General features: G+C 42.5%; 1 protein-coding gene across 4 annotated transcripts in view; it reads left to right on the top strand.

Moving 5' to 3' along the window:
- Positions 1 to 27,354, top strand: part of hlcs (holocarboxylase synthetase (biotin-(proprionyl-CoA-carboxylase (ATP-hydrolysing)) ligase)) — a 97,465-nt gene that overhangs the window by 54,910 nt on the left and 15,201 nt on the right. For 3 of the 4 annotated variants that reach the window (XM_061701990.1, XM_061701991.1, XM_061701992.1), the window contains 5 exons: positions 1,508 to 1,788; positions 9,016 to 9,083; positions 14,454 to 14,614; positions 21,838 to 21,909; positions 22,149 to 22,263. In XM_061701990.1, the coding sequence (XP_061557974.1) occupies positions 1,508 to 1,788; positions 9,016 to 9,083; positions 14,454 to 14,614; positions 21,838 to 21,909; positions 22,149 to 22,263 (697 nt within the window). Of the gene's footprint in view, positions 1 to 1,507; positions 1,789 to 9,015; positions 9,084 to 14,453; positions 14,615 to 21,523; positions 21,910 to 22,148; positions 22,264 to 27,354 lie in introns of those variants that run through there. The other variant, XM_061701994.1, reaches the window with a different exon arrangement.

Here is a 27,354-nt window from a genome sequence, read left to right on the forward strand (position 1 = left end):
TTTTGGGCTGTGCCCGGCCGGGCCCCATGGGTGCAGGCCCGGCCACCATGCGCTCGCCTTTGAGCCCCACCTCCAGGCCTGGCTCCAGAGGGGTGACCCGCGTCCGGGCAAGGGAAACCTAGATCCATATATTTAGTTCGTCATAGGGGTTTTTGGAGCTGTGGTTTGTCTGGTCCCTCACCTAGGACCTGTTTGCCATGGTTGACCCTACCACGGGGCGTGGAGCCCCAGACAACTTAGCTCCTAGGATCATTTGGACACACAAACCCCTCCACCACGATAAGGTGATGGCTCAAGGGGAGGTAAATGACATTTACTGTATATACTTGTTTACTGTATACTGAGTGAATCTTAAAGTATTCTCTATTCAGGTCATGTATTCTAATCAGTCAGGTCAAACCAACATTACAACATGACAGAAATAATGGGTGCTAACTTACTGTAATTAAATTACTTTATTGTAATTAAATTACTTCACACATACCGAAACCTTAGAGCATGATTCGACATTATGCCGGAATGTTTACGTACAACCGTTAGTGCTAGCACTAGCTTGCTAGGCTACATAACGTTTTGTTGCCTGCTTGCGATCAGTATCGTCTTAAAAGTATGTTAACATACCTCAAGCCATCCATGAATTAGTCCTCTCCCGAGCACCGGTGCTCACCATTTTGTTCTTATAATACACAACGCGATCCATTGTTGTTGTCGCCGCCATGGTGACGAGTGTATCCGGTCACGTTTGAGTTGACAATATAAAGCCAAGTGATCATAAAAGACAGGATGCGGTGGTATCGGAATACAAGATTTTATTGCAGTAGTCCGACAAGCAATCGTGAAAGACCAAATTTGTCTTGTAGTCTGATCCAGGCATTACGTGTTGTCTGTCTCAGACACGTTGTCTGTCCTACAGTACTACATCAAAAGACACGAGACAAGGCTAAAAATAAACTAGCTTTTGGATTTAAATATACTACATGATGGCGACGCGGAGTAAATGTTTTTCGCGGATCGATCGAATCAGCGAATTATGACTTAAATGCTACTTATCGGCGGATACCGATCAAGCCGATCAGATTGGTGTAAAGTCTACGAAGAAGAATGGGCAGCTTTACGAGATGAAAAGGCGGTGAAACCAAACCATGTTCTCCTGCTGATTAGTAAAGAATGGAAAAAGCGGTTCAGAAAAAGGAAGGAAAACGTATCCCCTGGTGAACAAAGAGAATCTACTTTCTTTTGGTAGGTTCTGTGCTTTGTTGGCACAGAACCCGATATTATGTGGGTCTTGAAAGATCAGTCAAAATGTTCTAAAAACGGTGGAATAATGGGGAATTCTGCTTTGAAAATGGCTTGCAGTGAATCTGTTTCTTGTTCTGTGATGTGACCGGATTCCTTTTTTTTTTTCCAGATACTATCAAGTTCTCATAAACAATTTAATCTTAGAATTGTTCAACTGACTGTATACTGAGAGTATAAATGTTTTCTTGATCCTCTGTCTTCCACACAGGAGGCCAAAGCTAAGTTTCTTCAGTGTCTACACACGCAAGTAAATGATGATGGCCTTGTCATGATGTCAAAGGCATCCCTCAGGATATTGCCCAGTACTGAGCTACAAGATGGTGCTTTTCTGCATGACTGCTCTCTTTCGCTCTTCACTGACACTCCTGAGTCACAGAACTGGGACCAGTTTTGTTTAGATACCTACTGTAATAACCTGACAACCGTTCTGCTGGGGCATACCTTGCTGTATGCTGAGGTTGTTTCATCTACCATGGACCTGGTTGAAGGGTAACGCATTTTTCTAATCTCAGGCATGTTTTGTGATGATGATTACACTGTTTGCATGTGTGACAGTGTGTATTCTGAGGATGTATAAGGACACTATAAAAATCATCTGCTTCTGTTGAGTTCTTAACTTCAGATGAACAACACAGGGCATAACACATTGTGTCATTACAGCAGAACATGAAGTCCTCCAACCCGACCCCGACCAGACACCACTTCAATACTTTCCAAAAACAAACGACTTTGAGTTTAATAGAATCTACATGCACTTACCTTTGTGGCTGACACAGTTCCTTCTGCAGTGAAGCATTAAAACATCAAGTTTATTTGTATAGCCCTTAATCAAAAGATTCTCAAAGAGCTTCACAGGCCCACAGTTGACAAAGATTTACAACAGAACATAGTCTTAACCCCCCCCCCCCCCCCAAATCGTGCAAGGAAAAACTCAAAACCCCATTAGGGGAAAAATAAACCTTGAGAAGGGATTGCAGATGTGGAGATCCCCCATTCAGGATGGAGCATGGTGTAATGGATGTCAAGTGGGCAACATTTATCACATCGGTACGATGAAGCACTGCATATAGATGCCTTCAGGAAAGTGGTCCTGCCTCAGGACCTGGCCCAGTCGGTCGGAGCAGAATGCTCCATAGGACGACTACAGGAAAGTGGTCCACCCCAGATCTTATCCCAGTTGGTCAGTGTAGAATCCATACAGCAACAGCCTCAGATTAGCTCATCGCCACCTAGCCCCCTCTCCGACAAGGAGAGGAGGGGGGAGAGATGGGACAAGGGACAGTAAAACAGGCCTACATGTACTTTAACTAAATGCCAAAGTGTAAAAATAAGTGTGAAGTCAAGATTTTTATTTTTTTTGTGTGTCCTGTTAGGTCAAGCTGAAAGGAGGATCTCTATCCTTTTTATGCCAGAACAGTTTTACTGTGCCACAGTGGAGTTTTTAAACTGCCACTGTGGTTCTTTGCATTCTGCTCGATATTTATTCAAAATTTCAATTGGACCAAACAAAGTTTTCAAGGGGAGTGACAGAAAAAAACAAAAGGGAGAGACAGTGAAGAGACCAATAAATATAGGAAGAGCAGGCAACAAAAGACAGGAGTTTAGCTGTAATAAAGATGAGGAAAGTAAATATTAATATGCCTAGTACAATGACACAATAGATTTGAGTGTTGTATGGGGCAATAGTGCTACACCCTGTGAAGGAAGGACAGGACGATATAGGACAGGACAAGGACAGAAGGGGAAGCATGTAGGACAGAGGTAACGGAACTGGCTGTACAGCTGAAGTGTTGTAGGACCAGGGTGCTGGGGCAGTGCCGGCTGGCACCCACCTGGGTCCCCCGCTCTGGCTGCTGATGGAGGCGGTGGGGCCCCCCTTTTGCTCCTCGGGCCTGCTTCCTCTTCTCTCCATTCTTTGCGTCCTGCTGTGGTCGCCTCTTCCTCTTCCCGTGGGGGAGACGGGCGGTCCCCAACGGGCTGTGGGGCCTGCTGGGGGGTTTCCTGCCTGGTTTGGGGGGGGGGGGGTCCACCTCCCACATTCAGGGGTGGTTAGTGGGTGCTGCGGGTCTGGGTGGGATGGCCCTCTTCATCGGTGGCCTAATGGGCCCGACCTGCGGGAGCCATGCCTCTTAATCACACAGCACACACTCACAACATTCACTGTTTACATTTCTCACTAATCACATCTGGGCACATACACATATCAAAAGGTTCCTGGGGGACTGGTATGGGATCGGGAGGGTGTGGGTGTCGGATTGGGTTTCAGCACGTATGTGCTGTTTCCCGGTCCGTGCGTCCTGCCCCTCCGCCCTGCCTCATAACCTCCGCCCTGCCTGCCCCCATGGATTTTAAATGCATCACACACACTCCCCATGTTTTAATGCACCACATACACCTATCTCTGGGGGGCGGTGGGTAGGGGTGGTTTAGCTGTTAGGCAGTAGTGCCTGGAAGCCCTGCCCCCACCCCCTCGGCTCACTGACCTATCCAGATTTTAATGCACCACAACACTCGGGGGGGCACTGATTCACAGGGAAGGGCCAATGACTGCCAGTCGGGGACCTGGAAGTCATAGTAACAGGGGGGTGGGTGGGTCTCACTTACTTGGATGGTGGTGCTCCCAAGGCCGGGCCCCCCGGGCTGGATGACTACTTGGTGTTGGGGCTGACCTCTCATGGCCCGCGGCTGCTCCTTGGGTTCCGCCCCCTTATCGTTCCCTTTTCGGGTGCCCCTATCCGCCCTCCTTTCCAACAAACAAGGGACACTCTCCTGCCCTCGGGCTGGGTGGGGACTTGCTGCGGGTTGGAGAGGGTGTCTGTCTGTCTCTCCTGGGGGTGGAGGGGGCGGTGGCGTGGCGGGGCGTGTGGGGCGGTGGGTGGTGTGGTTGCCTGGGGCGGGCGGGGTGTGTGGCATTGGGTCCCTGCGGCTCCCGCTGGGTGGCTGGTTATTGGGGCGCCTCGATGGGGCCGGCGGACCGCTTGGGTCCCTCGGTGTGGGACGTGTCACCGTCCGCCGGGCTGCTCTCGGGTGGACCCTTGGGCGTGATGCCGCCCCTCGATTGATTGGGTGGGGTCCTCAGCCGCTGCGGTGCGGCCACAGCAATTACAGGACACTTCTGTCAGTCTTTGTGCATGTAAAACAGTATCAATTTACTTCCATGTATCTGCAGGCACACTGGGTGTGGGGTCATGCACTTACTGCAACAAATAACTCATGAATATGCAAATCGCTTGTGTATCCCCTCACTTTTACTCTCGTACTGTAGACTTTTATAATTTACATAATTAATGCCACTACACTTCCGTTGTACAGTCGGGTTCACGACCCTTGTCCTGCATGCTTCTTCTCCAGTCCTTGTCCTGTTCTAGCTTGTCCTGGCCTTCCGTCACAGGGTGTAGCACTACAGCCCCATGCAACACTCATATTTAATGTTTCATTGTTGTCGATAATGTAATGATTTACTTCTCTCATCCTGTTTACAATTAGTGCTTTGTCTTTTGTCTTTGTTTCTTTCTTCCTTCTAGAAACTTTGTTCTGTTCGACTGATCAAGTCTGATTCTCAATAAACCTCAATTATAATACCATAGCGGAAGCTTAAAAACTCCACTGTGACACAGTAAAACTGTTCCGGCATAAAAGGGATACAGATTTTCCATTCTGCTTGACCTAACATCCGAACAGGACAAAAATACAAAAAAAGGACTGGCTATTTAAATTCTAAACATCTTTCGAAACTAGGTGCAAGTGAGGGGATACCGAGGAAGTGCGCATAGTTAGTTAGTTATGAGTTATTTATCACAATGCGAGAGTGGACCCACACCAATTGAATTAGTCCCAGGGGTGTGTCTGCGGACACATGCAAGTGAATTGACACAGTCTCTCATGCACGATAACCTTCAGAAGTGTCCTGTAATTGCTGCACCTGCACTGCGGGGGCTGAGGAACCCACCCCACCCACCCGAGAGTGAGGGTCGGGCCCAGGAGCCCACCAAGAGCAGCCTTGTGGACGGGACATCACCCATACCGAGAGACCCAGTGTGGTCCACCGGCCCCACCAAGGTGCCTCTAACCAGCCACCGGAGGAGGCTGCAGGGGTCCAACGCCACTCCCCCAGCCAACCACCACCCACGTGACCCACCTCACTCCCACGAGAGCGAGACACCCCCCCACACCAACCCACAGGGCCAGCCGATCTACTGTAGCCAGTACCCGCCCAGTCCCCGTTTTGTATTAACTGCAGGCTTTTAATACTCGACATGGGAAGACCAGAAAGCAGCAGTTTACAATAGTCGAGGTAAGATGCAATAAATGCATGGACTATGAACTCTGCATCACTAGTGGTTAGGATGGGCCGTATCTTAGCGATATTGTGAAGATGAAAAAAAATGCAGTTTTGGGAATATCCTTAATGTGCATTTGAAAGGAGAGATTTTTTGCTGAGTCACTTTGGGTAATGGTACTTTTGTCAAAACTCAGAGTGGTGTCCTAAAATAGGTGCCTGTTTCTAGCAGGACTAATAATCAACAGCTCTTTTCTTAGGGTTAAGAAGCAAAAAGTTACAGGACAGCCATTGTTTAATCTCAACAAGACATGCCTTCAGATGCGTTGGTTAGTTAATTTTAGTGACATCTATTGTATAGTTGGGTATCGTCGGCATTACAGTGAAAGCTAATCTTATATTTGTGTAACATATTGCAAAACAACAGCATATAAATACTGAACAAAGGAGGGCCAAGAATCGACACCTGTGGGACTCTGCAAGTGACGTTACAATACAAATTACCATGGTTTACGCGGTGCATCCTCTCTGAGAGATAAGATTGAAATCTAGAAAGTGCTGAGCCTGTAATACCGTTATACGTTTCAAGAGGATCTAGTAGTATGTTATAATCGACGGTATCAAAGGCAGCACTGAAGTCGAGTAATAATAATATTGAGGAGGCATAGCAGTCAGTAGCTAGTAAAAGATCATTCATCACTTTTACAAGGCCCGTTTCAGTAGAGTGGTCTGCCCTGAATCTGGACTGAAAAAGTTCAGATTGCTTGAAGCCATGTGATCATTAAGATTCTGTGCTGCAATTTTTGTTCAAATTTTTTGAATAATTTTCAAAATACTTGTATCAGTCAGCAATGTATTAGTGGGTAGTGTATCAGAATGTATAATATGACGCTCTCTTCTACATAAAGAATTATATGTTGTTAGAGTCTTAGCCTTAACCTTACACACTCCAAACCTGTTCTAATAGGCTCGCTAAACACCTGTGTCCTGGCCTGCTCTACTGTGAGTTGTAATGGAAGGCTCAAACAGTAATCTATGTTTCTAGAACGGGTGCTGGCGCCTCCCCCATTAGGGTGAAGGCCATCCTTCCTCAGCAGATCTGTTTCTCCAGAAAGAAGGCTACTTATCTACAAACTGCAGTCCCTGTTCACTACAAAAACTATTCAGCCACTGGTTAAGTGAGAATAATCTGCTAAACCTCTCATCATTGGCTCTCGCAGCCAAGGGGCTAGAGACAAGTAATCGATTCCCACTCATCTTTATGGCGAGATTAGGAGTACTAAATATTTTCTTCTTTTGTCATCTCTGCCTCATTCTTATATCATTGGAGCTGATATGTATAACTATATCCAAGTAGCTAATGTTGTTACCCCCACGTTGGTGTCTAGGCCTGCTGCGTGCCAGCTCCCTAAGGCTAGCTTCAATGTAGAGCGCGCAGGCCCCAGGCATACGCATTACAGTGGCTGGGTTTTTAAGCTTAATGTTACAAGTGATGGAGTCACCTTTGACTAACGTGTGGGAGCCAATAGACCAAGGAGGAATGGTACTAGCTAAAGGAGTGAATCTCTTATACATCTAAACAGGCTTGAAGCGGCTAGGTCGCATCTTAGTCTTAATGCAAACAGGACTAGTAGGTCAGCTACAACCTACGCTTTCAGGTAGGCCTGCCCCATCTTCATCTACAGTTACCAAACTATTTTGCTCTAGTTGGCGGACACATCCCGCTAGCAGGGAAAATCTCTCAATGAGAAGGGTGCAAGTGGTGCACGACTCCAAACTCACGTTTATACGGCCAGAGCTTTGGAAGCGAAGACGGTGGGATAGCCACGTCAGCCTCGTCAGTGTCAGAGCAGTGGTGCAGGCTACTCAGCTCTCAAAAGTTCAAAATGGTGTCAAAAAAGTAAAAACAAAGGCTAAAAAAACAACAACAACATAACAATGCAGGTAGACTGATAAAAGCGAGTTCGTTGTTTTGGGTGTCTCTCAGATACACACAGCGTCGCATGACTGGAGTTGAGAGTGGGCTACGTCTCAATTCGCCAACAATCCATTTTTAACATTACAGGCTTCCTCAGATGTAGCTAACCTAAGTTTTCACTCGTTATTGTCTGAAAAACATCCAGACTGTCAAGCTTGAGCCAACAATGATGCCGCACAGCTCCGCAGTTGTGCGAAGGAGTTTTACATTTCTCAGACAGTGGAGATTTCAAGAATGTTAATAGACTTGTTCTCAAGATATTGTCAACATTTTAAAATGGTGAATGTGTGAAAAATAAAAATATAACAGGCATGGGGATAATAGTATAGCACCTGCAAATTCTATTGCTTTCTGCAATGTGTCAGCCAACACAATTCAATGGAGCATCCTGGTAGCGAATAACTTGCTCTGGCGCTTCAGTCACCTCCAGTATGCAGCTGATAATATGATTTCGGTCAAGATGGTGCCCCCTTCAGTTGGGTAATTAGTCTGTTTTATTATTATTCCATGAACATGGTATTAATCAGAGTACTGTGTTTTGAGTACTCTTTTGTTGATCAATTCAGAAATTGATTTGAAGATTACAAAAATATTTCGTTCTACAGTTCTCCAAAACTCCAGAGCCCTATTTATCTCAATGTATTTCAGATCACTGAACATCCACAACCCTTTTCACACTAAGCTTGTGCTGGCTGTTTCTTACCTCGAGCCAAAATTTGCACTGGTCTTTTTTTTTTTTTTTTTTTTTTTTTTTTAATTTTCTCAACTGGCAAAAGCACCCACCTAGAGCTGGCATCAGCAAAATAATATGATAATGATAAAAGGCTCAGCATCTGAGGACGTTGACCACAGGTACCTGACATGAGCATTCAGCCAGCAAGAAGCCAGCAAACTTTAGGCAATATTAGATTGTGGTTGACAGTCATATGTTTATTCACAGCTCTTTTTTGTATTGAAAAAATACTTTAACTGAGACATTGCAACACACTGAAGGGGGTTTAAAAGAATGTTATCTGCAAGGATCTTAATACGGTATGTTGTTTTTCCCCCAGATAATGTCCACACACAACATTGTTCTGTGTTTAATTGTTTTCCATTGTTTTCTTACTGTTTAATTCAGTACACACAGTCCAGCTGCAATGATGCCATGCTGTTAACAGAACTCACACATACAGCCTACAAACCTGTGGTGGAAAACACAAAACCAGTGTGTGTGGCATATGGAACCAAAACGTGACCCATAATTTGGTATTTTTGGTATTATAGTCTTACAAACTGTATGACCATTTGCTTAGTTTTTATATTGTACATAAGGACACAGTGTGTTGCTCTTTGAAGGTTCTTTTTACCTAATTTTAAGACCTGGTAAACAATATAAATTATGTAAATCATTGTCACAAACAGTTTTCTGTTTCATTTATTTATTTATTTTTTTACCTAAATATTTGTCTCCCTCTAGATTTAATCTGCATTTACCAGAAGATGTTGGTTTAATAGTCGTAGCTGCTCAACAAAGTCATGGCAGAGGTCAGTGCTCCTGGATAGCTAAGTCTGCATACATACTGTCTGTGTACTGACACAGAAACGATTGTGTTTAGGGTGTTTGGCATGTTTGCATGGGTTCTCAAGTCAAATCAATCAAATGTATTTTTGAAAAGGCACATCTTTTTTTAACAAAAATATACACAGTTACATGTTCAAAATGCATTATTAAGCAAGTTTTAAAGATATACAAGTAAAATTCAATCTCAAAATTCCACTCTGAATACAAAATTAGATTTCACTTCGCATTCAGAGCTAAACTAAGAAGGAGCATGACAGCTGCTAGCACAAAAAAAAAAAAAAAGTCGTCCTTTTGGTTTTGACTGAATATACAGTAGATACACGTGTGTCAAACGGGGGTCTTTCGAGCCTGCAACGATTGACACATACATATGACAAGGCCCAAAGAGGCTCAATTTTCAACAAGTTGGACATAGAGAATTTATTAATGGGCTTTGAGCGTATGACTCGCACATTTAGCTGGTTGCAGCATGAATGGGCTTGTAGACTTGTTCCTCTCTTGTTCTTGATGCCTCTCCTCAATCGAGGAGGATGCTTCCAAAATTTGTTAATCTTAAAGCTGAATTCCTTGTTAAATTGTATAGTTCACCTTAGACCTACAGACTCCGATTGTGTGCAACACACGCTGCCCCCCTCCCAAATCAGTTGCTAAAGAACACAACAGACTCAAAGGACTCTACGGAAGATGGTTCAAGCCACAGCAGCGCTCTCAGGATGAGATTGATTCTTGATTCTCCGCATGCTTCCCAATGAAATGAGGACCAGGGTCAAGGAACATGAGCCAGAAGATGGGCTTACTACTAAAAAACGTGCTTGCCAGTATGAGTTTAAGAATACCAAGACAGCACAACACCCAAGTAGCAGCTGACCACACAAAAGAGGAGTTCCACGAAACAATAGGGTCTACAGGTAGAAATCCAGTGAAGGATCTGATTTGCTACCATTGTCAACACCTTGGGGACCAGGCCTCAGTGTCTCCCTTGAAAAAGCTGTTTGGCTTCTGTCACATTTCATACACTGTACTGTATACTTCTTACTGGAGCTTGTGGAGAGGAAACGAGTAGTTTCACCCAACTAATAAATGCAGAACCAAAACCAAATTTCTCTAAAATATAAAACAGCCGATAGATGGGAGTGCGGTTTCCAGAGGGTGTGCAAGCAATTTAGAAAGTTTTAAATTAGGTATTAAGCAAGCTTATTGGCCGGTATGATCTGCAGAGCAATGGATCCTTGACTTTTTTTTTTTTAATTGCAAGGATAACAGGAGAGTTTGTGGAAGAGAGCCAGAATCAAAAGATTATGTGAAAACCACTATCAGCAATGATGCTATTTTCCCCCAAAATACTTAAAAATAAAAATAAAATACTATAAAAATCAGCCAAAAAACATCTTGCCCCAGACTGTTACCGGATTGTAAAGATGTCACTGCTTCTGCAATCGTATTGGTTTCTCCAATACCATGGCCAAGTTTGGGTCAAAGACAGGGATATTTACTTTATCGCGGAAATAATCTAGTCATTCTAGTCAATCTGACATTGTGGAGTAAACTTCAGATCTGTAAAGTAATTCATAAAATTCTCTAAAGCCACCATTAATCACCAGTGGATCAGGGGTTAAACCAGATTTTGCCTGTATTCGCAGGATTATTTGGGAAGTCTATGGGCTAACAATTTGCTTTGCTTGTCTCCATGCTCATAGAACATTGACCTGGACTGGAACAGTTGCTTCGTAGCGTGTTGTGTCATCAACAAGCCATACTCCACTTGCAGCGTTAACCATTTCTTGTATGCTTCCAGCGATTTGGTCATGGAGTATCTTAAATTTAATTCTGCGATATCCTGAGCCAGCTCGTCGAATTTGCTCCTCCATGCCCATGATATTATTTCGCCCCGAATATATGCTTTAATAGTCTCCCACAGTAACGAAGGAGAAATATCTGGGGTCCTATTAGTATGGAGAAATAAATCTGAGATCAGGTATACGATTAACAAAGTCTGCCTCCAGAAGCAACTAAGAATTTAAACGCCAGGGTGCATACGTCATTGCCTTTATTTTTAAAAACAGTGGGTACTGAAAGTATTGAGACCCCCTTAAAATTTTCACTCTTTTTTTATATTGCAGCCATTTGCTAAAATCATTGAAGTAATTTTTTTTCCTCATGAATGAGCAGCACCCCATATTGACAGAAAAAATGGAATTGTTGAATTTTTTGCAGATTTATTAAAAAAGAAAACTGAAATATCACACAGCCATAAGTATTCAGACCCTTTGCTGAGACACATATATTTAACTCGGGTGCTGTACATTTCTTCTGATTATCCTTGAGATGGTTCTACACCTTCGTTGGAGTCCAGCTGTGTTTGATTATAAATATTGGACTTGATTAGGAAAGCCACACACCTGTCTATATAAGACCTTACAGCTCACATTGCATGTCAAAGCAAATGAGAATCATGTGGTCAAAGGAACTGCCTGAAGAGCTCAGAGACGATTGTGGCAAGGCACAGATCTGGCCAAGGTTACATAAAGAAATTCTGCTGCACTTAAGGTTCCTACGAGCACGTGGCCTCCATAATCCTTAAATGGAAGACATTTGGGATGACCAGAACCCTTCCTAGATCTGGCCGTCCGGCCAAACTGAGCAATTAGGGGAGAAGAGCCTTGGTGAGAGAGGTAAAGAAGAACCCAAAGATCACTGTAGCTGAGCTCCAAAAAGTTCTCAAAAGTCCACCATCATTGCAGCCCTCCACCAGTCGGGGCTTTATGGCAGAGTGGCCCGACGGAAGCCTCTCCTCAGTGCAAGACACATGAAAGCCTGCATGGATTTTGCTAAAATCACCTGAAGGACTCCAAGATGGTGAGAAATAAGATTCTCTGGTCCGATGAGACCAAGTTAGAAATTTTTGGCCTTAATTCTCAGCGGTATGAGTGGAGAAAACCAGGCACTGCTCATCACCTGTCCAATACAGTCCCAACAGTGAAGCATGGTGGTGGGAACATCATGCTGTGGGGTGTTTTTCAGCTGCGGGGACAGGATGACTGGTTGCAATTGAAGGGAAGATGAATGTGGCCAAGTACATGGATATCCTGGACGAAAACCTTCTCCAGAGTGCTCAGGACCTCAGGAGGGCTGAAGGTTGACCTTCCAACAAGACAATGACCCTAAGCACACAGCTAAAATAACAAAGGATTGGCTTCAGAACAACTCCGTGACTGTTCTTGAATGGTCCAGCCAGAGCCTTGACTTAAACCCAATTTAGCATCTCTGGAGAGACCTGAAAATGGGATCGTATTTATTTTATTTTTATTATTATTATTTTGATATTAAACAGTTTTAATTAATTCCAAAGTTATGTTAGAGGATGTGGTCCAAAACATGCATATAGAAAAAACTAATTAAGAGCTAAGAGTGAACAAATTGCATAGGTTGTTAAACTAGAGTAATGAATCAATATAGCACAGTAAAGATGGATATTTCGTTGAAAAAATTCAGGAAATTAGCATGGGATGCAAAAGAAAATATGAGCCATATGCCGTTCAGAGTTATGTCACAAGCAACCACGCCAGGGGCGGATATGGGCTGAAATACACTATATTGCCAAAAGTATTCTCTCACCTGCCTTGACTCACATATGATCTTAAGTAACATTCCCTTCTCAATCAATAGAGTTTAGTATGACACCGGTCCAGCTATAACAGCTTTAACTCTTCTGAAAAGGTTTTCCTAAAGGTTCAGGAGTGTGGTTAGGAATTTTTGACCATTCTTCCACAACCGCATACCGGATGTGAGGTCAAACAGTGATGTTGGACGAGAAGGCCTGGCTTTCAGTCTGTACTCTAATTCAGCCCAAATGTGTTCTATCAGGTTGGTCTCAGGACTCTGTGTAGGCCAGTCAAGTTCATCCACACCAGACTCTCCCATCCATGCCTTTATGGACCTTCCTTAGTGCATTCGTGTACAGTCATGTTAGAAATGGAAGAACTGTTCCTGTAATTGGTGATGGCTTGTAGGTCTTGCCACACACAGTCGTTTGCAGAAAACTCATTCTTTATCTTTGCTGCATAGCTTCTTATGGCAATGTTTATTTCCTTTGTCAGCTGGTTTCTAAAGCAAAGACCGGTAGAACATTCAAAGTCCTTGTTGGTCCTCATGTGGAGAAGCAACTCGTCAATTTGTTAGGCAGAGAGCATAGATTAGCGTTATTCACGTCTCCAACAGGCCCCATAGAGTGCAGCTGCTCTTCCGGTTATGTCCCAAAAAACTATGGATTTGTGAAAGTTGGCAAAAAAAAAAAAAAACATCCCGAGTAGCCTGCATGATGTTGAGCAAGGCTTCCCTTGTGTAGGTTAACCGGTATAGGAAAAATAACAAAAAAAGGACGAGAGAGTACAGTACTGAGATGCTATCGTCCATCCATTTTATATCTTAATTATAGTCATGAGTTAGCTGGACCTATCCCAGCTGACTTCATGCCAGGGGCGGAGTACATCCTGGACTGGTCGCCAACACAAATACAGTAGATATATAGTCCGTTCGTACTGCCAGGTATCAGTGTCCCTAATAATAAATAAAAATTGTTTTCATTTCAAGAAAGCCTTGACTTACTCGTCCTCGTACTCAGGCCTATTAAGAAACAAAGTGATTTAAATAGGGTCCTTGTACCTCTGTGCTCGGGCTCTAAGTATAAATAGTTGAATATTTAAAATGACACAAGATGTAATTATTCTACACTTACACTTTTTAGCATCATGTGGTCAAAAATGACTATACATGGAAGCCTGGACTCAAATATGTCAAAACTAGTCCCAATTTTTTAAGAGACATCCTACAGTGAAAGGTTTACTCAGAGGTGTCAAATTGATTTTTGTCACAGGCCACATCGAGTGTTGCTTTCCCCCGGAGGGCCGTTATGACTGTCAACCCATATTATGTAATATTATCACATATTCACAACAATTTGATGGATAACTAAAACAAATTGATATATAACTAATTTTAAAATCAGAAGTCAGTAAAAAAATGTTTTCTCAACTATTATTCAATTTCTTTTAAAAGGGGAATTGATGAAATGTCTCAACGTCATCAAAGGTCAACGCAGTTTGCAATTGTGGTATTTTAGCAAGAAACTTTAAGTCAACACGCATAATTTGCTTTCGCGGGCCTACATGAAATTATGTGGTGGGCCGGATCTGGTCCCTGGGCCACAAGTTTGACACCTGTGGTTTACTGAGAAAGGGAAGTTATCCCTTGCGTAAATGTTTTTAATAATGGTCTGATTCTAAATGTCATTAAATAAATTATATTAATTCATGTAATTTATCTCCCCGCTGCAGGGCGGGGAAGAAATGCGTGGCTTAGCCCTCTTGGCTGCGCTATGTTCACACTATGTGTCCAGATAAAGCTGAGTTCGAGGCTTGGACAGAAGATTTCCTTTCTGCAACACCTGGCTGCTCTTGCTGTAATTGAAGCTGTGCTTACACTTCCTGGATATGAGGTATCATTATTCACATTATATTGTGTCAGCTCTCTCCACACTCATGGAAATATTACCGTACTATGTACAAGTACTGTAGGTGTCAGATTTACTAAATGTTTGGGTGTGGAAAAACAGGCGCAAACTTGATTGCTCACACAAACAGATGGGGAAGCTTATCTACTCACCGGGCACACCCAGGATTGAGCCTGCAAAACGAGGAAAATTGCCCAGTTCTTTTTGCGCCTTCTGGGAGGAGTATATGCAAACTGATGAATTTAACACTTGCAAAGTGATTAATGAAACCTGAGATGAATTGTGATGGCTGATTTTGAATCTTTAAATCCCATGTCTAAAAGTCAGGTTTAAATCAGCCCTCACAGTGCTGCAAGTGTAGCGCTGCAAAATGAGAGGTGGTGGGGAGAACTTTTCTGCTTGTGTAAACATTTCTGAAATGCCACAAACAAAACTGATTGACATATATTCTATTCAATAATGCAATTTTTGAGCTTCTGAATGATGTAAGGGCTGACTTGGAGCCAGTCACAAGGAAGAGTCTTGCCATAGCACCTATGACAAAACGCATCAACTCTGCATTTCCTTGTCTGCGTCGTCATTTCAGTGCACGGTGACAATGTGTGCAGGCCTCTCCCAAGTTGTAAACACGTTACACAGGATGGGCGGATGCATCCCATTCCCACGCACTTGGGGCAAGTTAAATGAAACAAAGCCATGGCTTTTATGCGGTTGCTGGGTTTCCCCAAAATTATCAGAGTGATAGATTTTTTTCTGTAACTAATACCCTATGATTTTGGCTCTTCCACTGACACTTTGAATTCTATCACTGTGTGGAGTTTCCATGTTCTCCCCGTGCCTGCATAGGTTTTTTCCGGCTTTCTCCCACATCCCAAAAACATTGCATGGTAGGTTAATTGAAAATTCTAAATTTCCCGGAGGTGTGAATGTGAGTGCGAATGGCTGTTTGTTTATATATGCCCTGCGATTGGCTGGCGATCAGTCCAGGGTGTACTCTCTCGCCCAGAGTCAGCTGGGATAGGCTCCAGCATGCCCGCGACCGTAGTGAGGATAAGCATTATGGAAAATGGATGAATGGACAGTGCTGTCCTAAATTTTACGTAGTAGTGAAAACCATCACAGCTACCTTAACCGCAAAGCACATCTATTCCATCGAGTTTATACCTGTTGCGAACCAACCCCGCAATCTCTTAAGCGAGTGAACACGCAATTTAACACCAGCTATTTGAACTCTTAGTAAATTAGGCCCTCAAAAATATTGGCAAATAAAGAAAGAGAAAATTAAAGACAGCTTAAAACATTTAATATATAAAGTGTGTGTGTGTGTGTGTGTGTGTGTCTGCATCTGCGTCCGCGTGCATGCGTGTGTGTGTGTGTGTGTGTGTGTGTACATATACAGTGGCTACGGAAAGTATTCAGGCCCCCGTTAAATGTTTCACTCTTTATATTGCAGCCATTTGCTAAAATCATTTAAGTTAATTTTTTCCCCTCATTAATGTACACACAGCACCCCATATTGACAGAAAAAAATGGAATTGCTGAAATTTTTGCAGATTTATTCAAAAAGAATAACTGAAATATCACACAGCCATAAGTATTCAGACCCTTTGCTGTGACACTCATATATTTAACTCTGGTGCTGTCCATTTCTTCTGATCATCCTTGAGATGGTTCTACACTTTCATTGGACTCCAGCTGTGTTTGATTATACTGATTGGACTTGATTAGGAAAGCCACACACCTGTCTATATAAGACCTTACAGCTCACAGTCCATGTCAGAGCAAATGAGAATCATGAGGTCAAAGGAACTGCCCGAAGAGCTCAGAGACAGAATTGTGGCCAAGCTTACAAAAAAGAATTATGCTGCACTTAAGGTTCGTAAGAGCACCGCGGCCTCCATAATCCTTAAATGTAAAATGTTTGGGACGACGAGAACCCTTCCGGCCAAACTGAGCAATCGCGGGAGAAGACCCTTGGGGAGAGAGGTAAAGAAGAACCCAAAGATTACTGTGGCTGAGCTCCAGAGATCGGAGAAAGTTTAGCCCTCCATTAGTCGGGACTTTATGGCAATGGGTCGACGGAAGCCTCTCCTGAGTGCAAGACACATGAAAGCCCACATTGAGTTTGCTTAAAAAACCCTGAAGGACTCCAAGATGGTGAGAAATAAGATTCTCTGGTCTGATGAGACCAAGATAGAACTTTTTGGCTTTTTGTGGAGAAAACCAGGCACTGCTCATCACCTGTCCAATGCAGTCCCAAGAGTGAAGCATGGTGGTGGCAGCATCATGCTGTGGGGGTGTTTTTCGCTGCAGGGACAGGACGACTGGTTGCAATCGAAGGAAAGATGAATGCGGCCAAGTACAGGGATATCCCGGACGAAAACCTTCTCCAGAGTGCTCAGGTCTTCAGACTGGGCCGTAGGTTGACCTTCCAACAAGACAATGACCCTAAGCACACAGCTAAAATAACAAAGGAGTGGCTTCAGAACAACTCTGTGACTGTTCTTGAATAGCACAGCCAGAGCCCTGACCCAAACCAAATTGAGCATCTCTGGAAGGACCTGAAAATGGCTGTCCACCAATCGTTCACCATCCAACCTGACAGAACGGGAAGAGGATCTGCAAGGAGGAATGGCAAAGGATTTTTTTTCTGTCAAAATGGGGTGCTGTGTGTACATTGAGGAAACAAAATAACTTAAATGATGCTAGCAAATGGCTGGAATACAACAAAGAGTGAAAAATTTAAGGGGGTCTGAATACTTTCCATACCTACTGTGTGTGTGTGTGTGTGTGTGTGTGTGTGTGTACACACGCACGCACACACACACACATATATATATATATATATATATATATATATATATATATATATATATATATAAATGCCCAACGCGTTGTCATCGCTTAGGGGCTTAACTGTAGGTAAAATTACGGGACTAAGTTTGGGCAATCTGCCAACACGCATTGGGCCAGCGTGGCAGATAAGGGCCTATTCCTTCTTAATGGCAGTACAACAAAAAACACGGCCCTCATTCACCAGAGGCCAAAGAGCCACTGGCGTTTGGCGGCAGAGGATGCTAAGAATCACCGGGCTAATTATGGCTGCTTACGGACAACGGACTTGGCTATGCTAGACCAGAACACGGTTACTCCTACAAACATTTTAAGTCAAACCAAAGGACAATCTTTAGAGGTAGCAAGAAAGAATCAAAAAAGACATTACGCACGAAATCTTATTTTTGGGACGCTCAACGTGCGAACGCTAAAGGACAATTCTCGATTAGAAGAGCTACAACATGAGCTAGAAGCCATCAAATGGGATATAATTGGACTGGGTGAAATACGTCGGAAAGATGAAGCTATGTTGACTCTCGATAATGGCCATCTGTTTTATTACAGAGGATCAGAAAGTGGACCCAATAGTGGAGTTGGTTTCATTATTAATAAAAGTATTGGCAATTACGTTACCAGCGTCAAAAGTGTTTCCGATAGAATCGTCACATGTATCTATCTCTATTAGAAAGTGTTACTCGCTTCAATTGATACAAATATATGTGCCGACCATCAGCCACACCGACGATGAGGTGGAAGCATTCTACAAGGATTTATCCCATCTTTATAGTCAATCGAAGCACAAATTTTTAATAGTCATGGGTGACTTTAATGCCAGGATTGGCCTTAACTCTGACGAGAAATCAATTGGATCCTACGAAATGGGATCAAGAGACTGAAAGAGGAGAACCCTTAATAGAATTTGCTGAACAAGAAGGCTTATACTTCATCAATTTGTTCTTTAACAAGAAATGGAACCAAAAGTGCACATGGATAAGCCCCAAAGGTAACACTCGCATCATAGACTACTTCCTGTCCTACGACAAAGGGGTATTTACGGATTGCACCACCCTAAACAAATTTGACATTGGAAGTGACCACAGATTGGTTCGGGTCAAAGTGCAAATCAACTGCCAACTTGAACGAAAGAAACTTCTAAAGAGCAAATTTAATTGAATTCAAGAAAGAAGCGACGAGTTTCAAATACGTTTGGCTAATCGCTTTAAAGCTCTTCTAATACTGGAAGACACAGATCTGTCAACACACGACGACGAAATTGTAAACGGGATTGTTCAAACTGCACACAAAGTAGCGCCATCAACGAGAAAGACGACAACATCCACAATATCTAAAGCTACTCTCGACTTAATGAAACAACGACAAGAAATGAAGAAAAGGCGCAGCATTATCAACAAAATTGAATATGTTGAATAGTGCAAGACGATTCGGAAAAAGATACGAGAAGAATTGAGAATTTACAACGTTCGGCTTGTTCAGAAAACGCTTGAAGCAGGACATAAAATGTGCATTAATTCGCCACAAGAAAATATTTTTTTTTTTTAAAATGGAAGATGGAACGATATGTCACAGCCGCCAAGAAATCGTACAACGAGTTAAAATGTTTTATACAAATCTATACAGTGACCCTCATTGAATGATTACTGGAAAGGTAGAAGCAGACCCAGTTCCATTTATCCTGAATGAAGAGGTTGAAAATGCTATTAGTTCACTTAAGGCCGGAAAAGCTTGTGGTCTGGATGAAATTTCTGTTGATATGCTTAAAGCAGCGGCACGGTGGACGACTGGTTAGAGCATCAGCCTCAAAGTTCTGAGGACCCGGGTTCAATCCCCGGCTCCGCCTGTGTGGAGTTTGCATGTTCTCCCCGTGCCTGCGTGGGTTTTCTCCGGGCACTCCGGTTTCCTCCCACATCCCAAAAACATGTATTAATTGGAGACTCTAAATTGCCCGTAGGCATGACTGTGAGTGCGAATGGTGGTTTGTTTCTATGTGCCCTGCGATTGGCTGGCAACCAGTTCAGGGTGTACCCCGCCTCCTGCCCAATGACAGCTGGGATAGGCTCCAGCACGCCCGCGACCCTAGTGGGGAGAAGCGGCTCAGAAAATGGATGAATGCTTAAAGCAGGAGGGAACGAACTTAATAAGATGCTTGTAAAACTATTTCAACCCTGCTTGGACTTGCAAGAAGTACCAGCGACATGGAAAGACGCAGAAATCATTTTGCTACATAAATCAGACGATAAAATGGACCTAAGAAAGTATCGTCCAATAAGCCTGCTCGCAACGATTTATAAAGTCTTTGAGATATTAGACAAACAAATTGAAATCAAACTCCGTGAAGCACAGCCGATAGAACAAGTGGGTTTTCGTAGCGGTTTTAATACTATGGACCACATACAGACAGTTCAACAAATAATCGAATGACACGAGTACGAAATGCCTCTGTGTGTAGCCTTCATCGACTATGAAAAAGCATTGGACTCAGTCACCACCACTTCGATACTGCAGGCGCTAGTAAATCGAGGGATAGAGCCGACCTATATCAACATTCTACAATCAATATACGATTATTCAGGTTCAATACAAATTGATGATAAAAGAGTCTAGGAAATAAGTCTAGGAAAAGGGGTCAGGCAAAGGCGGCGCACTGTCTCGGAAGCTATTTATAGCTTGCCTTGAAGAAATATTTATAAGCTCAATTTTGAAAAAGAAGGACTAAAAATTTACGGCGCTTATTTGAGCCATCTTCGTTTTGCAGACGACAAATTTATTCTCCTACGATGCTGAACAAATACAGCGTCGCATTCAGGAATTAGAGTTAGAAAGCCGTCGCTCAAGTCTGAAAATTAACAAAAGCAAAACAAAGGTGATGTTCAATCGTTACTGTCCACAAAAAGATGTCAAAATGGAGGACTGTGTTCTAGACGCCGTGGACAACTACATCTATTTAGGCCAACTTGTAACAATGGATGGAAATACAAGCACTGAAGTTGAACGCCGCATAAAGCTTGCATGGCAGGCTTATGGAAGGCTGAGTGTTATATTCAAGAACAATCTTCCTGCTTGAAAAGAAAAGTTTTTGATCAATGTATTTTACCAGTCCTCACTTACGGTAGTGAAACTTGGACTATGAATGCCAAAGTTATACAAAGATGACGTGTAACCCAAAGGTACATGGAACACCAAATATGGAAAATAAGCATTAGCGACAAGAAAAGATGCAGTTGGATAAGACGGCAGACGCGAGTTACCGACGGCATTCAAAAAATAAAAAGCCTTAAATGGAAACGGGCTGGCCATGTTTCCCGAAGAGCTGACAAAAGGTGGACCACAGAAACTATCAATTGGATACCACTGGACACAAAGTGACCATGGCAAAGACCTGAAAGTCAATGGATAGATGAAATCATTAAACACACCGGAATACACTGGGAATAAATTGGAAAATGTCGTAGTAGTTGGAAACGTGAAGAGGCCGTAATCCTGCAGTGGATTGAAAATACTCTCATTATTAGAAAATAACAGAAAATTTTGATAAGCCAAATTGACCTAAAACAGTCTGATTTCATGTCAGAAAGGAAAAAAAGTGAATGCGTCTATTGTTATGGCTAAAAACTGGGGTGCGACTATTTATTAGCATGACTGTACATCTTATGTGCCCGGGCAGCTGTGTCTCAGTCGTTAGAACGGGTCGTCCAGTGACTGGGAAAGGTAGCTGGTTTGAATCCCGGCTCCGACTGTCTGCATATCGAAGTGCCCTTGGGCAAGACACTGAACCCCAATTTGCTCCAAGTGGGCATGGCTGCAGTCACCCATTGGTGTATGAATGTGTGGGTGAATGTGAGGCTTTATAAAGCGCTTTGGGCACTGTGATAGTGTAGATAAAGCGCTATGTAAGTGCAGTCCATTTACCATTTATTGCCATTTTTAAGCAAGTATATGATACATTACAACGTGACATCATTAAAAAAAAATCAGTTGCATTAGTTTTGAATAGAATCAATTGTAAATGGTGATATTTTATTATATTCCAACCTTCCTCAGGACATTGACTTGCGGATAAAGTGGCCCAATGATATCTACAACAGCAAACTGATGAAGCTTGCAGGAGTTCTTGTATGTCGCCCATTCGTGTGTGAATGTGTGGGTGAATGTGAGGCTTTGTAAAGCACTTTGGGCACTGTGATAGTGTAGATAAAGCGCTATGTAAGTGCAGTCCATTTACCATTTATTGACATTTTTTAAGCAAGTATATGAAACATTACAACGTGACATCATTAAAAAATATTCAGTTACATTGGTTTTGAATAGAATGCATTGTAAATAGTGATATTTTATTATATTCCAACCTTCCTTAGGACATTGACTTGCGGATAAAGTGGCCCAACGATATCTACAACAGCAAACTGATGAAGCTTGGAGGAGTTCTTGTATGTCGCCCATTCGTGTGTGAATGTGTGGGTGAATGTGAGGCTTTGTAAAGCACTTTGGGCACTGTGATAGTGTAGATAAAGCGCTATGTAAGTGCAGTCCATTTACCATTTATTGACATTTTTTAAGCAAGTATATGAAACATTACGTGACATCATTAAAAAATATTCAGTTACATTGGTTTTGAATAGAATGCATTGTAAATAGTGATATTTTATTATATTCCAACCTTCCTTAGGACATTGACTTGCGGATAAAGTGGCCCAACGATATCTACAACAGCAAACTGATGAAGCTTGGAGGAGTTCTTGTAACTTCCACTGTCATGGGTTCAACATTTCATCTACTAATAGGTAACCTCTTCTTCTGTCCTCCTCGTGCTTAATTAACTCTTATCTTCAAGGTCTCTGCTCTTGCAATCAAGAGTTATTGCAAAAAGATAGACTGCCATTTTAAAGTGTTTAATGGTTTTCAGTACAGCTGTTCTCAAGTCATTGACTTGATCGCATCTGGATTGGTCTGGTGTCTTTGAAAACGCTTTGCCTCTCATTCGACTGAGCAGGCTTTTGGATGAAATTACATAGATGAGTGAAGATATTCACAGGCAAGATCTGCTGTTTGTTACATCCTCACAATGAACCAAAAAAGAAAGCTTTTCAAAAATAAAGTGGCCATGGTCGAAAAACAATTCCCAAAACAGACAAAATAGTGATCACACATCAAAGCCTGACTGAAGTTTGGCAAGAAAATCTTAAACATGGCAATGACTTTTGGAAGTCGATCCTCCAAAAATTCAGGCCATGGGCGCAGGCCTGACCACCAGGTCCTCTCCTTCAAGCCCCCGCCTCCAGGCCTGGCTCCAGAGGGGGACTTCGGTGACCCGCGTTTGGGTAAGGGAAAACTGAGTCCAATTTTTGTCGTCATCATAAGGGGTCGTTGAGCCGTGCTTTGTCTGCTCCCTCACCAAGGACCTGTTTGTCATGGGTGACCCTGCCGGGGGCATAAAGCCCCAGACAACTTAGGTCCTAGGATCATTGAGACACACAAACCCCTCCACCATGATAAGGTGACGGCTCAAGGAGGGGTGTTCAATTCAGAAATGGCCAATAAAAACGGAAAATGACTGTACTTAATATTTTCCTGGAGGATGCATTTGGGTTTAGCCTTTGAAGTTGGTAATAGTGAAAAATTAAGTGAAACAGACAATGATTTTAATCAATTATTTTCCATAAGGAGAATGCTGAAAGAGGAGGATGCTATTCATGTGGCACAGCTTGAAGCAGGCATCAGTAGGAGGCCAAAACAAAAAAGCAAAGAAATGAGGCAAATTTAATTTTAATCTTAAATTTATACATCAACATGTACTGGAGCTGTGTAAATACATGTTTTTCTGTGTGAAGATTTTTTTTTTTTATGTTGCCTTATTGTACTCTTCATTCTTCCAGATTGCTTAATTTGTTTTAAAATACAAATAAAAATTCTCTGCCGGGGCCTGGGGGATTCCCCCAGATCTCCCTACAATGTTTATTTTTATTTATTTATTTATTTGTCACCTTTTTCATGCCTATGGTGTTTGCTTGTCTGATCATGAGATGTGTCTTGACTCACACCTTGGCAATGAGACCTTTTTGTAGGCCATCAATTACCAGCTGATATTCATTTGCACTAACAAGGAGCTGGATTGCTGTTTGATTATTGATAGATTTTAGGTGTTGTCTTGGCTTAACATGCCTTTTTGCACCTCCCTGTCTTCATGTGTTCAATAATTTTTCCCGTGTCATTTCACATTTTTACACACAACTTAATTTCTGACCTTATTTATTTCTTTGTATGTATGGATTACTTGGGTTGTTCCCAACATCTGGTGAAATTGTCATGTCAATAGCACCTTTGGAAATGTATTTATTTGAGAAAAATGGTGACGTGTTAAGTACTTATTTCAGCCGCTGTACATGTACATCGTGTATAACAGCATGGTAAATCATGACAGTTAGTAATTTAAAGTTCATTTTAAAGTTAATTTTATTCTAACCTAAAATTTGACTGTAATAATGAACATTGAACATTTACTGTATATACATATCTGAACAAGAATCAGCCATGTACAAATTTGATGGCATTTTTTACCTGGTCGTTTGGATTGGGAGTGACCACCTGAACTTCGAGGTGTGTTGTCAGCCATCTTGAATCCAACCTTTAATGTGGTATATCCTTAGTAGGAGTGTAATGTCCTCAGAATTGGACACCAGACCCTCGTAGAGGAAAATGTAGTACTGTGGTGTAGACCAGTGTTCCCCAACCTTCTTTGCACCGCGGACCGGTTAGGAGTCGGCATTTTTCTCACGGACCGGCTGTGGTCTGACACACACACACACCTCGCTTCTGCTTCCTCCTTTGCCGTTCGTGGTGCGTCCACTCTGGGAGTAATGCAGGAGTGGGGGTCGGAGCTCCTCAATGAGAGTAGACTTTTAACTCCGTAAAAGTAGTTCTGCCTGTGTCGAGCAGCAACTAACGTCTGTATCAGAGCGGACTTGGTGCGTGAGCGTTAACTGTTGCGATAAACCCGTATTTTAAGTAGGACCGATATAGTGTTGTTTCATTTGCGAATGTTTCGTTCACAAGAACAAATCTTTTCAGTAAACATAATGAACTGAATTAGTTTATGAAATGATTTCGTTCTTTGAGCTCTCCCGCCATTAGCCAGCCCGCTCGGACCGTAAACGGAAACGTTCGAGCCGGCTGGGACCGGCAATGGAAGCGTTCTGTGCAGTCTCGACGTGTCAATTGAGACGGGCAGCTGGTGTAGCGGAAAAGATTCGGTCAATTTTCAAAATAAAACACATTGACACGTGAATTGCAATAAAACAGAAATTATATAAATTGGCCATTCTTTCTCTGTGGCACGGTACCGGTCCGTGGCCCGGTGGTTGGGCACGACTGGTATAGACGACTGAAAATGGGAAGTCCACATACAGTATGCCGACGCCAGGTCTTCTGAGCAAATAGGTAAATTGGATTAACCTGCTAGCAGGAGAACAGCGAAGTATGAAACGTGAGAAACTGGTGGTTAATGCTGGCGCCCATATCGAATTTTAAATAAAACTCCATGCAATACACTTTCTTCTCATAAGAATTATAGTTCAGAAATAAATTACAAGTACTTAAAAATAGGGAGTTACTTTTCAATCACCCGGTATATAGAACAAAATATTGTCAAACAGATGTGTCAGGGCTTGACTAGTATGAACCATGTGAAGTCTGGGATTTTCTGGAGCATGTAAAGAGGTGTTACTAAACATTTTCAGTTTTTTAGCAAATACATTTTGAATGCAAAATTTTATGCCCTGCCCAGCGTGGCACCGAATGAAAAGCTTTGAATAACTTTTCATCTTCAACATCTTCAGATGAGACACCAATCGGATTAAATCTATAGTTCTGTTCGTTAAAAAAAGGTGAAAAATAAGGTGAAAATTGAAAGCAAAGTAAAAATGGTAGATTTCCTGCTGGTTTTAGGGTATGGCTCCAAGAGACTTTTGTAGGACGTGGGCTGTTACGTATGCCTCCCAATTTTGGTAGCCCGAGGTGAAACGTACAGCCGTTGCTGCTTTTTTGAAAATTTGTAGGGTGTGCTACTGAGCCATTAAAAATTGCACAAAAATACCTATAAAATATTAAAAATGTGCACCAGGCTTGATTTGTGTGCAAAGTTTCATGAGTTTCCATGCATGTTTAGACCCTCAAAGCAGTGTTGGGTTCTTGGCAATGAGCGTGGCAAACAGCACGTCGCCACTGCAACGCTGTGTCAAAAACTGACAAACTTTGTATTGTGAGGTCATGAAGGCCTGAACATCATGCGTAGTAAATGTTGGATAGATTGGATTAACCTGCAAGCAGCATGCGGAGTAAATGTTGGATAGATTGGATGAACCTGCTAGCAGGAGAACAATAATGTATGAAATGTAATTTCCTTGTGCCAGTAGGTGGCGCTATTGGTAAGATTAAAATTTGTTCCATAGATCCCTGAAAGTATGGACTGTCATTTAGTGTGCGAAATTTTAAAAAGACTTCAATGAAAGTGCAGAACCATCTCAAGGATGATCAGAAGAAATGGACAGCACCAGAGTTAAATATGAGTGTCACAGCAAAGGGTCTGAATACTTATGGCTGTGTGATATTTCAGTTTTTCTTTTTTAATAAGTCGGCAAAAATTTCAACAATTCTGTTTTTTTCTGTCAATATTGGGTGCTGTGTATACATTGAGGGGAAAAAAATAACAAACGATTTTAGCAAATGGCTGTAAAAAAGAGTGAAACATTTAAAGGGGTCTGAATACTTTCCGTACCCACTATATTTATCTCAGGTGCTGTCCATTTCTTCTGATCATCCTTGAGATGGTTCTACACCTTCATTGGAGTCCAGCTGTGTTTCATTATACTGATTGGACTTCATTAGGAAGGCCACACACCTGTCTACATTGGGTAATGAAAGTATTCAGACCCCTTAAATGTTTCACTCTTTGTTATATTGCAGCCTTTTGCTAAAATCATTTAAGTTCATTTTTGTCCTCATTAATGTACACACAGCACCCCATATTGACAGAAAAAATCTGAATTGTTGAAATCTTTGCAGATTTATTAAAAAAGAAAAACTGAAATATCACACAGCCATAAGTATTCAGAGCCTTTGCTCAGTATTTAGTAGAAGCACTCTTTTGAGCTAATACAGCCATGAGTCTTTTTGGGAATGATGAAGTTTTTCACACCTGGATTTGGGGATCCTCTCCAGTTCTTTCAGGTTGGATGGTAAATGTTGGTGGGCAGCCATTTTCAGGTCTCTCCAGAGATGCTCAATTGGCTTTAAGTCAGGGCTCTGGCTGGGCCATTCACGGAGTTGTTCTGAAGCCACTTCTTCGTTATTTTAGCTGTGTGCTTAGGGTCATTGTCTTGTTGGAAGGTGAACCTTCAGCCCAGTCTGAGGTCCTGAGCACTCTGAAGAAGGTTTTCGTCCAAGATATCCCTGTACTTGGCCGCATTCATCTTTACTTTAATTGCAAGCAGTCGTCTTGTCCCTGCAGCTGAAAAACACCCCCACAGCATGATGCTGCCACCGCCATGCTTCACTGTTGGGACTGTATTGGACAGGTGATGAACAATGCCTGATTTTCTCCACACATACCGCTTACAATTAAGGTAAAAGAGTTCTATCTTGGTCTCATCAGACCAGAGAATCTTATTTCTCACCATCTTGGAGTCCTTCAGGTGTTTTTTAGCAAACTTCATGCGGGCTTTCATGTGTCTTGCACTGAGGAGAGGCTTCCATCAGGCCACTCTGCCATAAAGCCTCGACTGGTTGAGGGCTGCAGTGATGGTTTACTTTCTAGAACTTTCTCTCATCTCCCGACTGCATTCCTGGAGCTCACCCACAGTGATCTTTGGGTTCTTCTT

Source organism: Phycodurus eques, chromosome 17 (assembly GCF_024500275.1).
Source record: "Phycodurus eques isolate BA_2022a chromosome 17, UOR_Pequ_1.1, whole genome shotgun sequence".
NCBI lineage: Eukaryota > Metazoa > Chordata > Actinopteri > Syngnathiformes > Syngnathidae > Phycodurus > Phycodurus eques.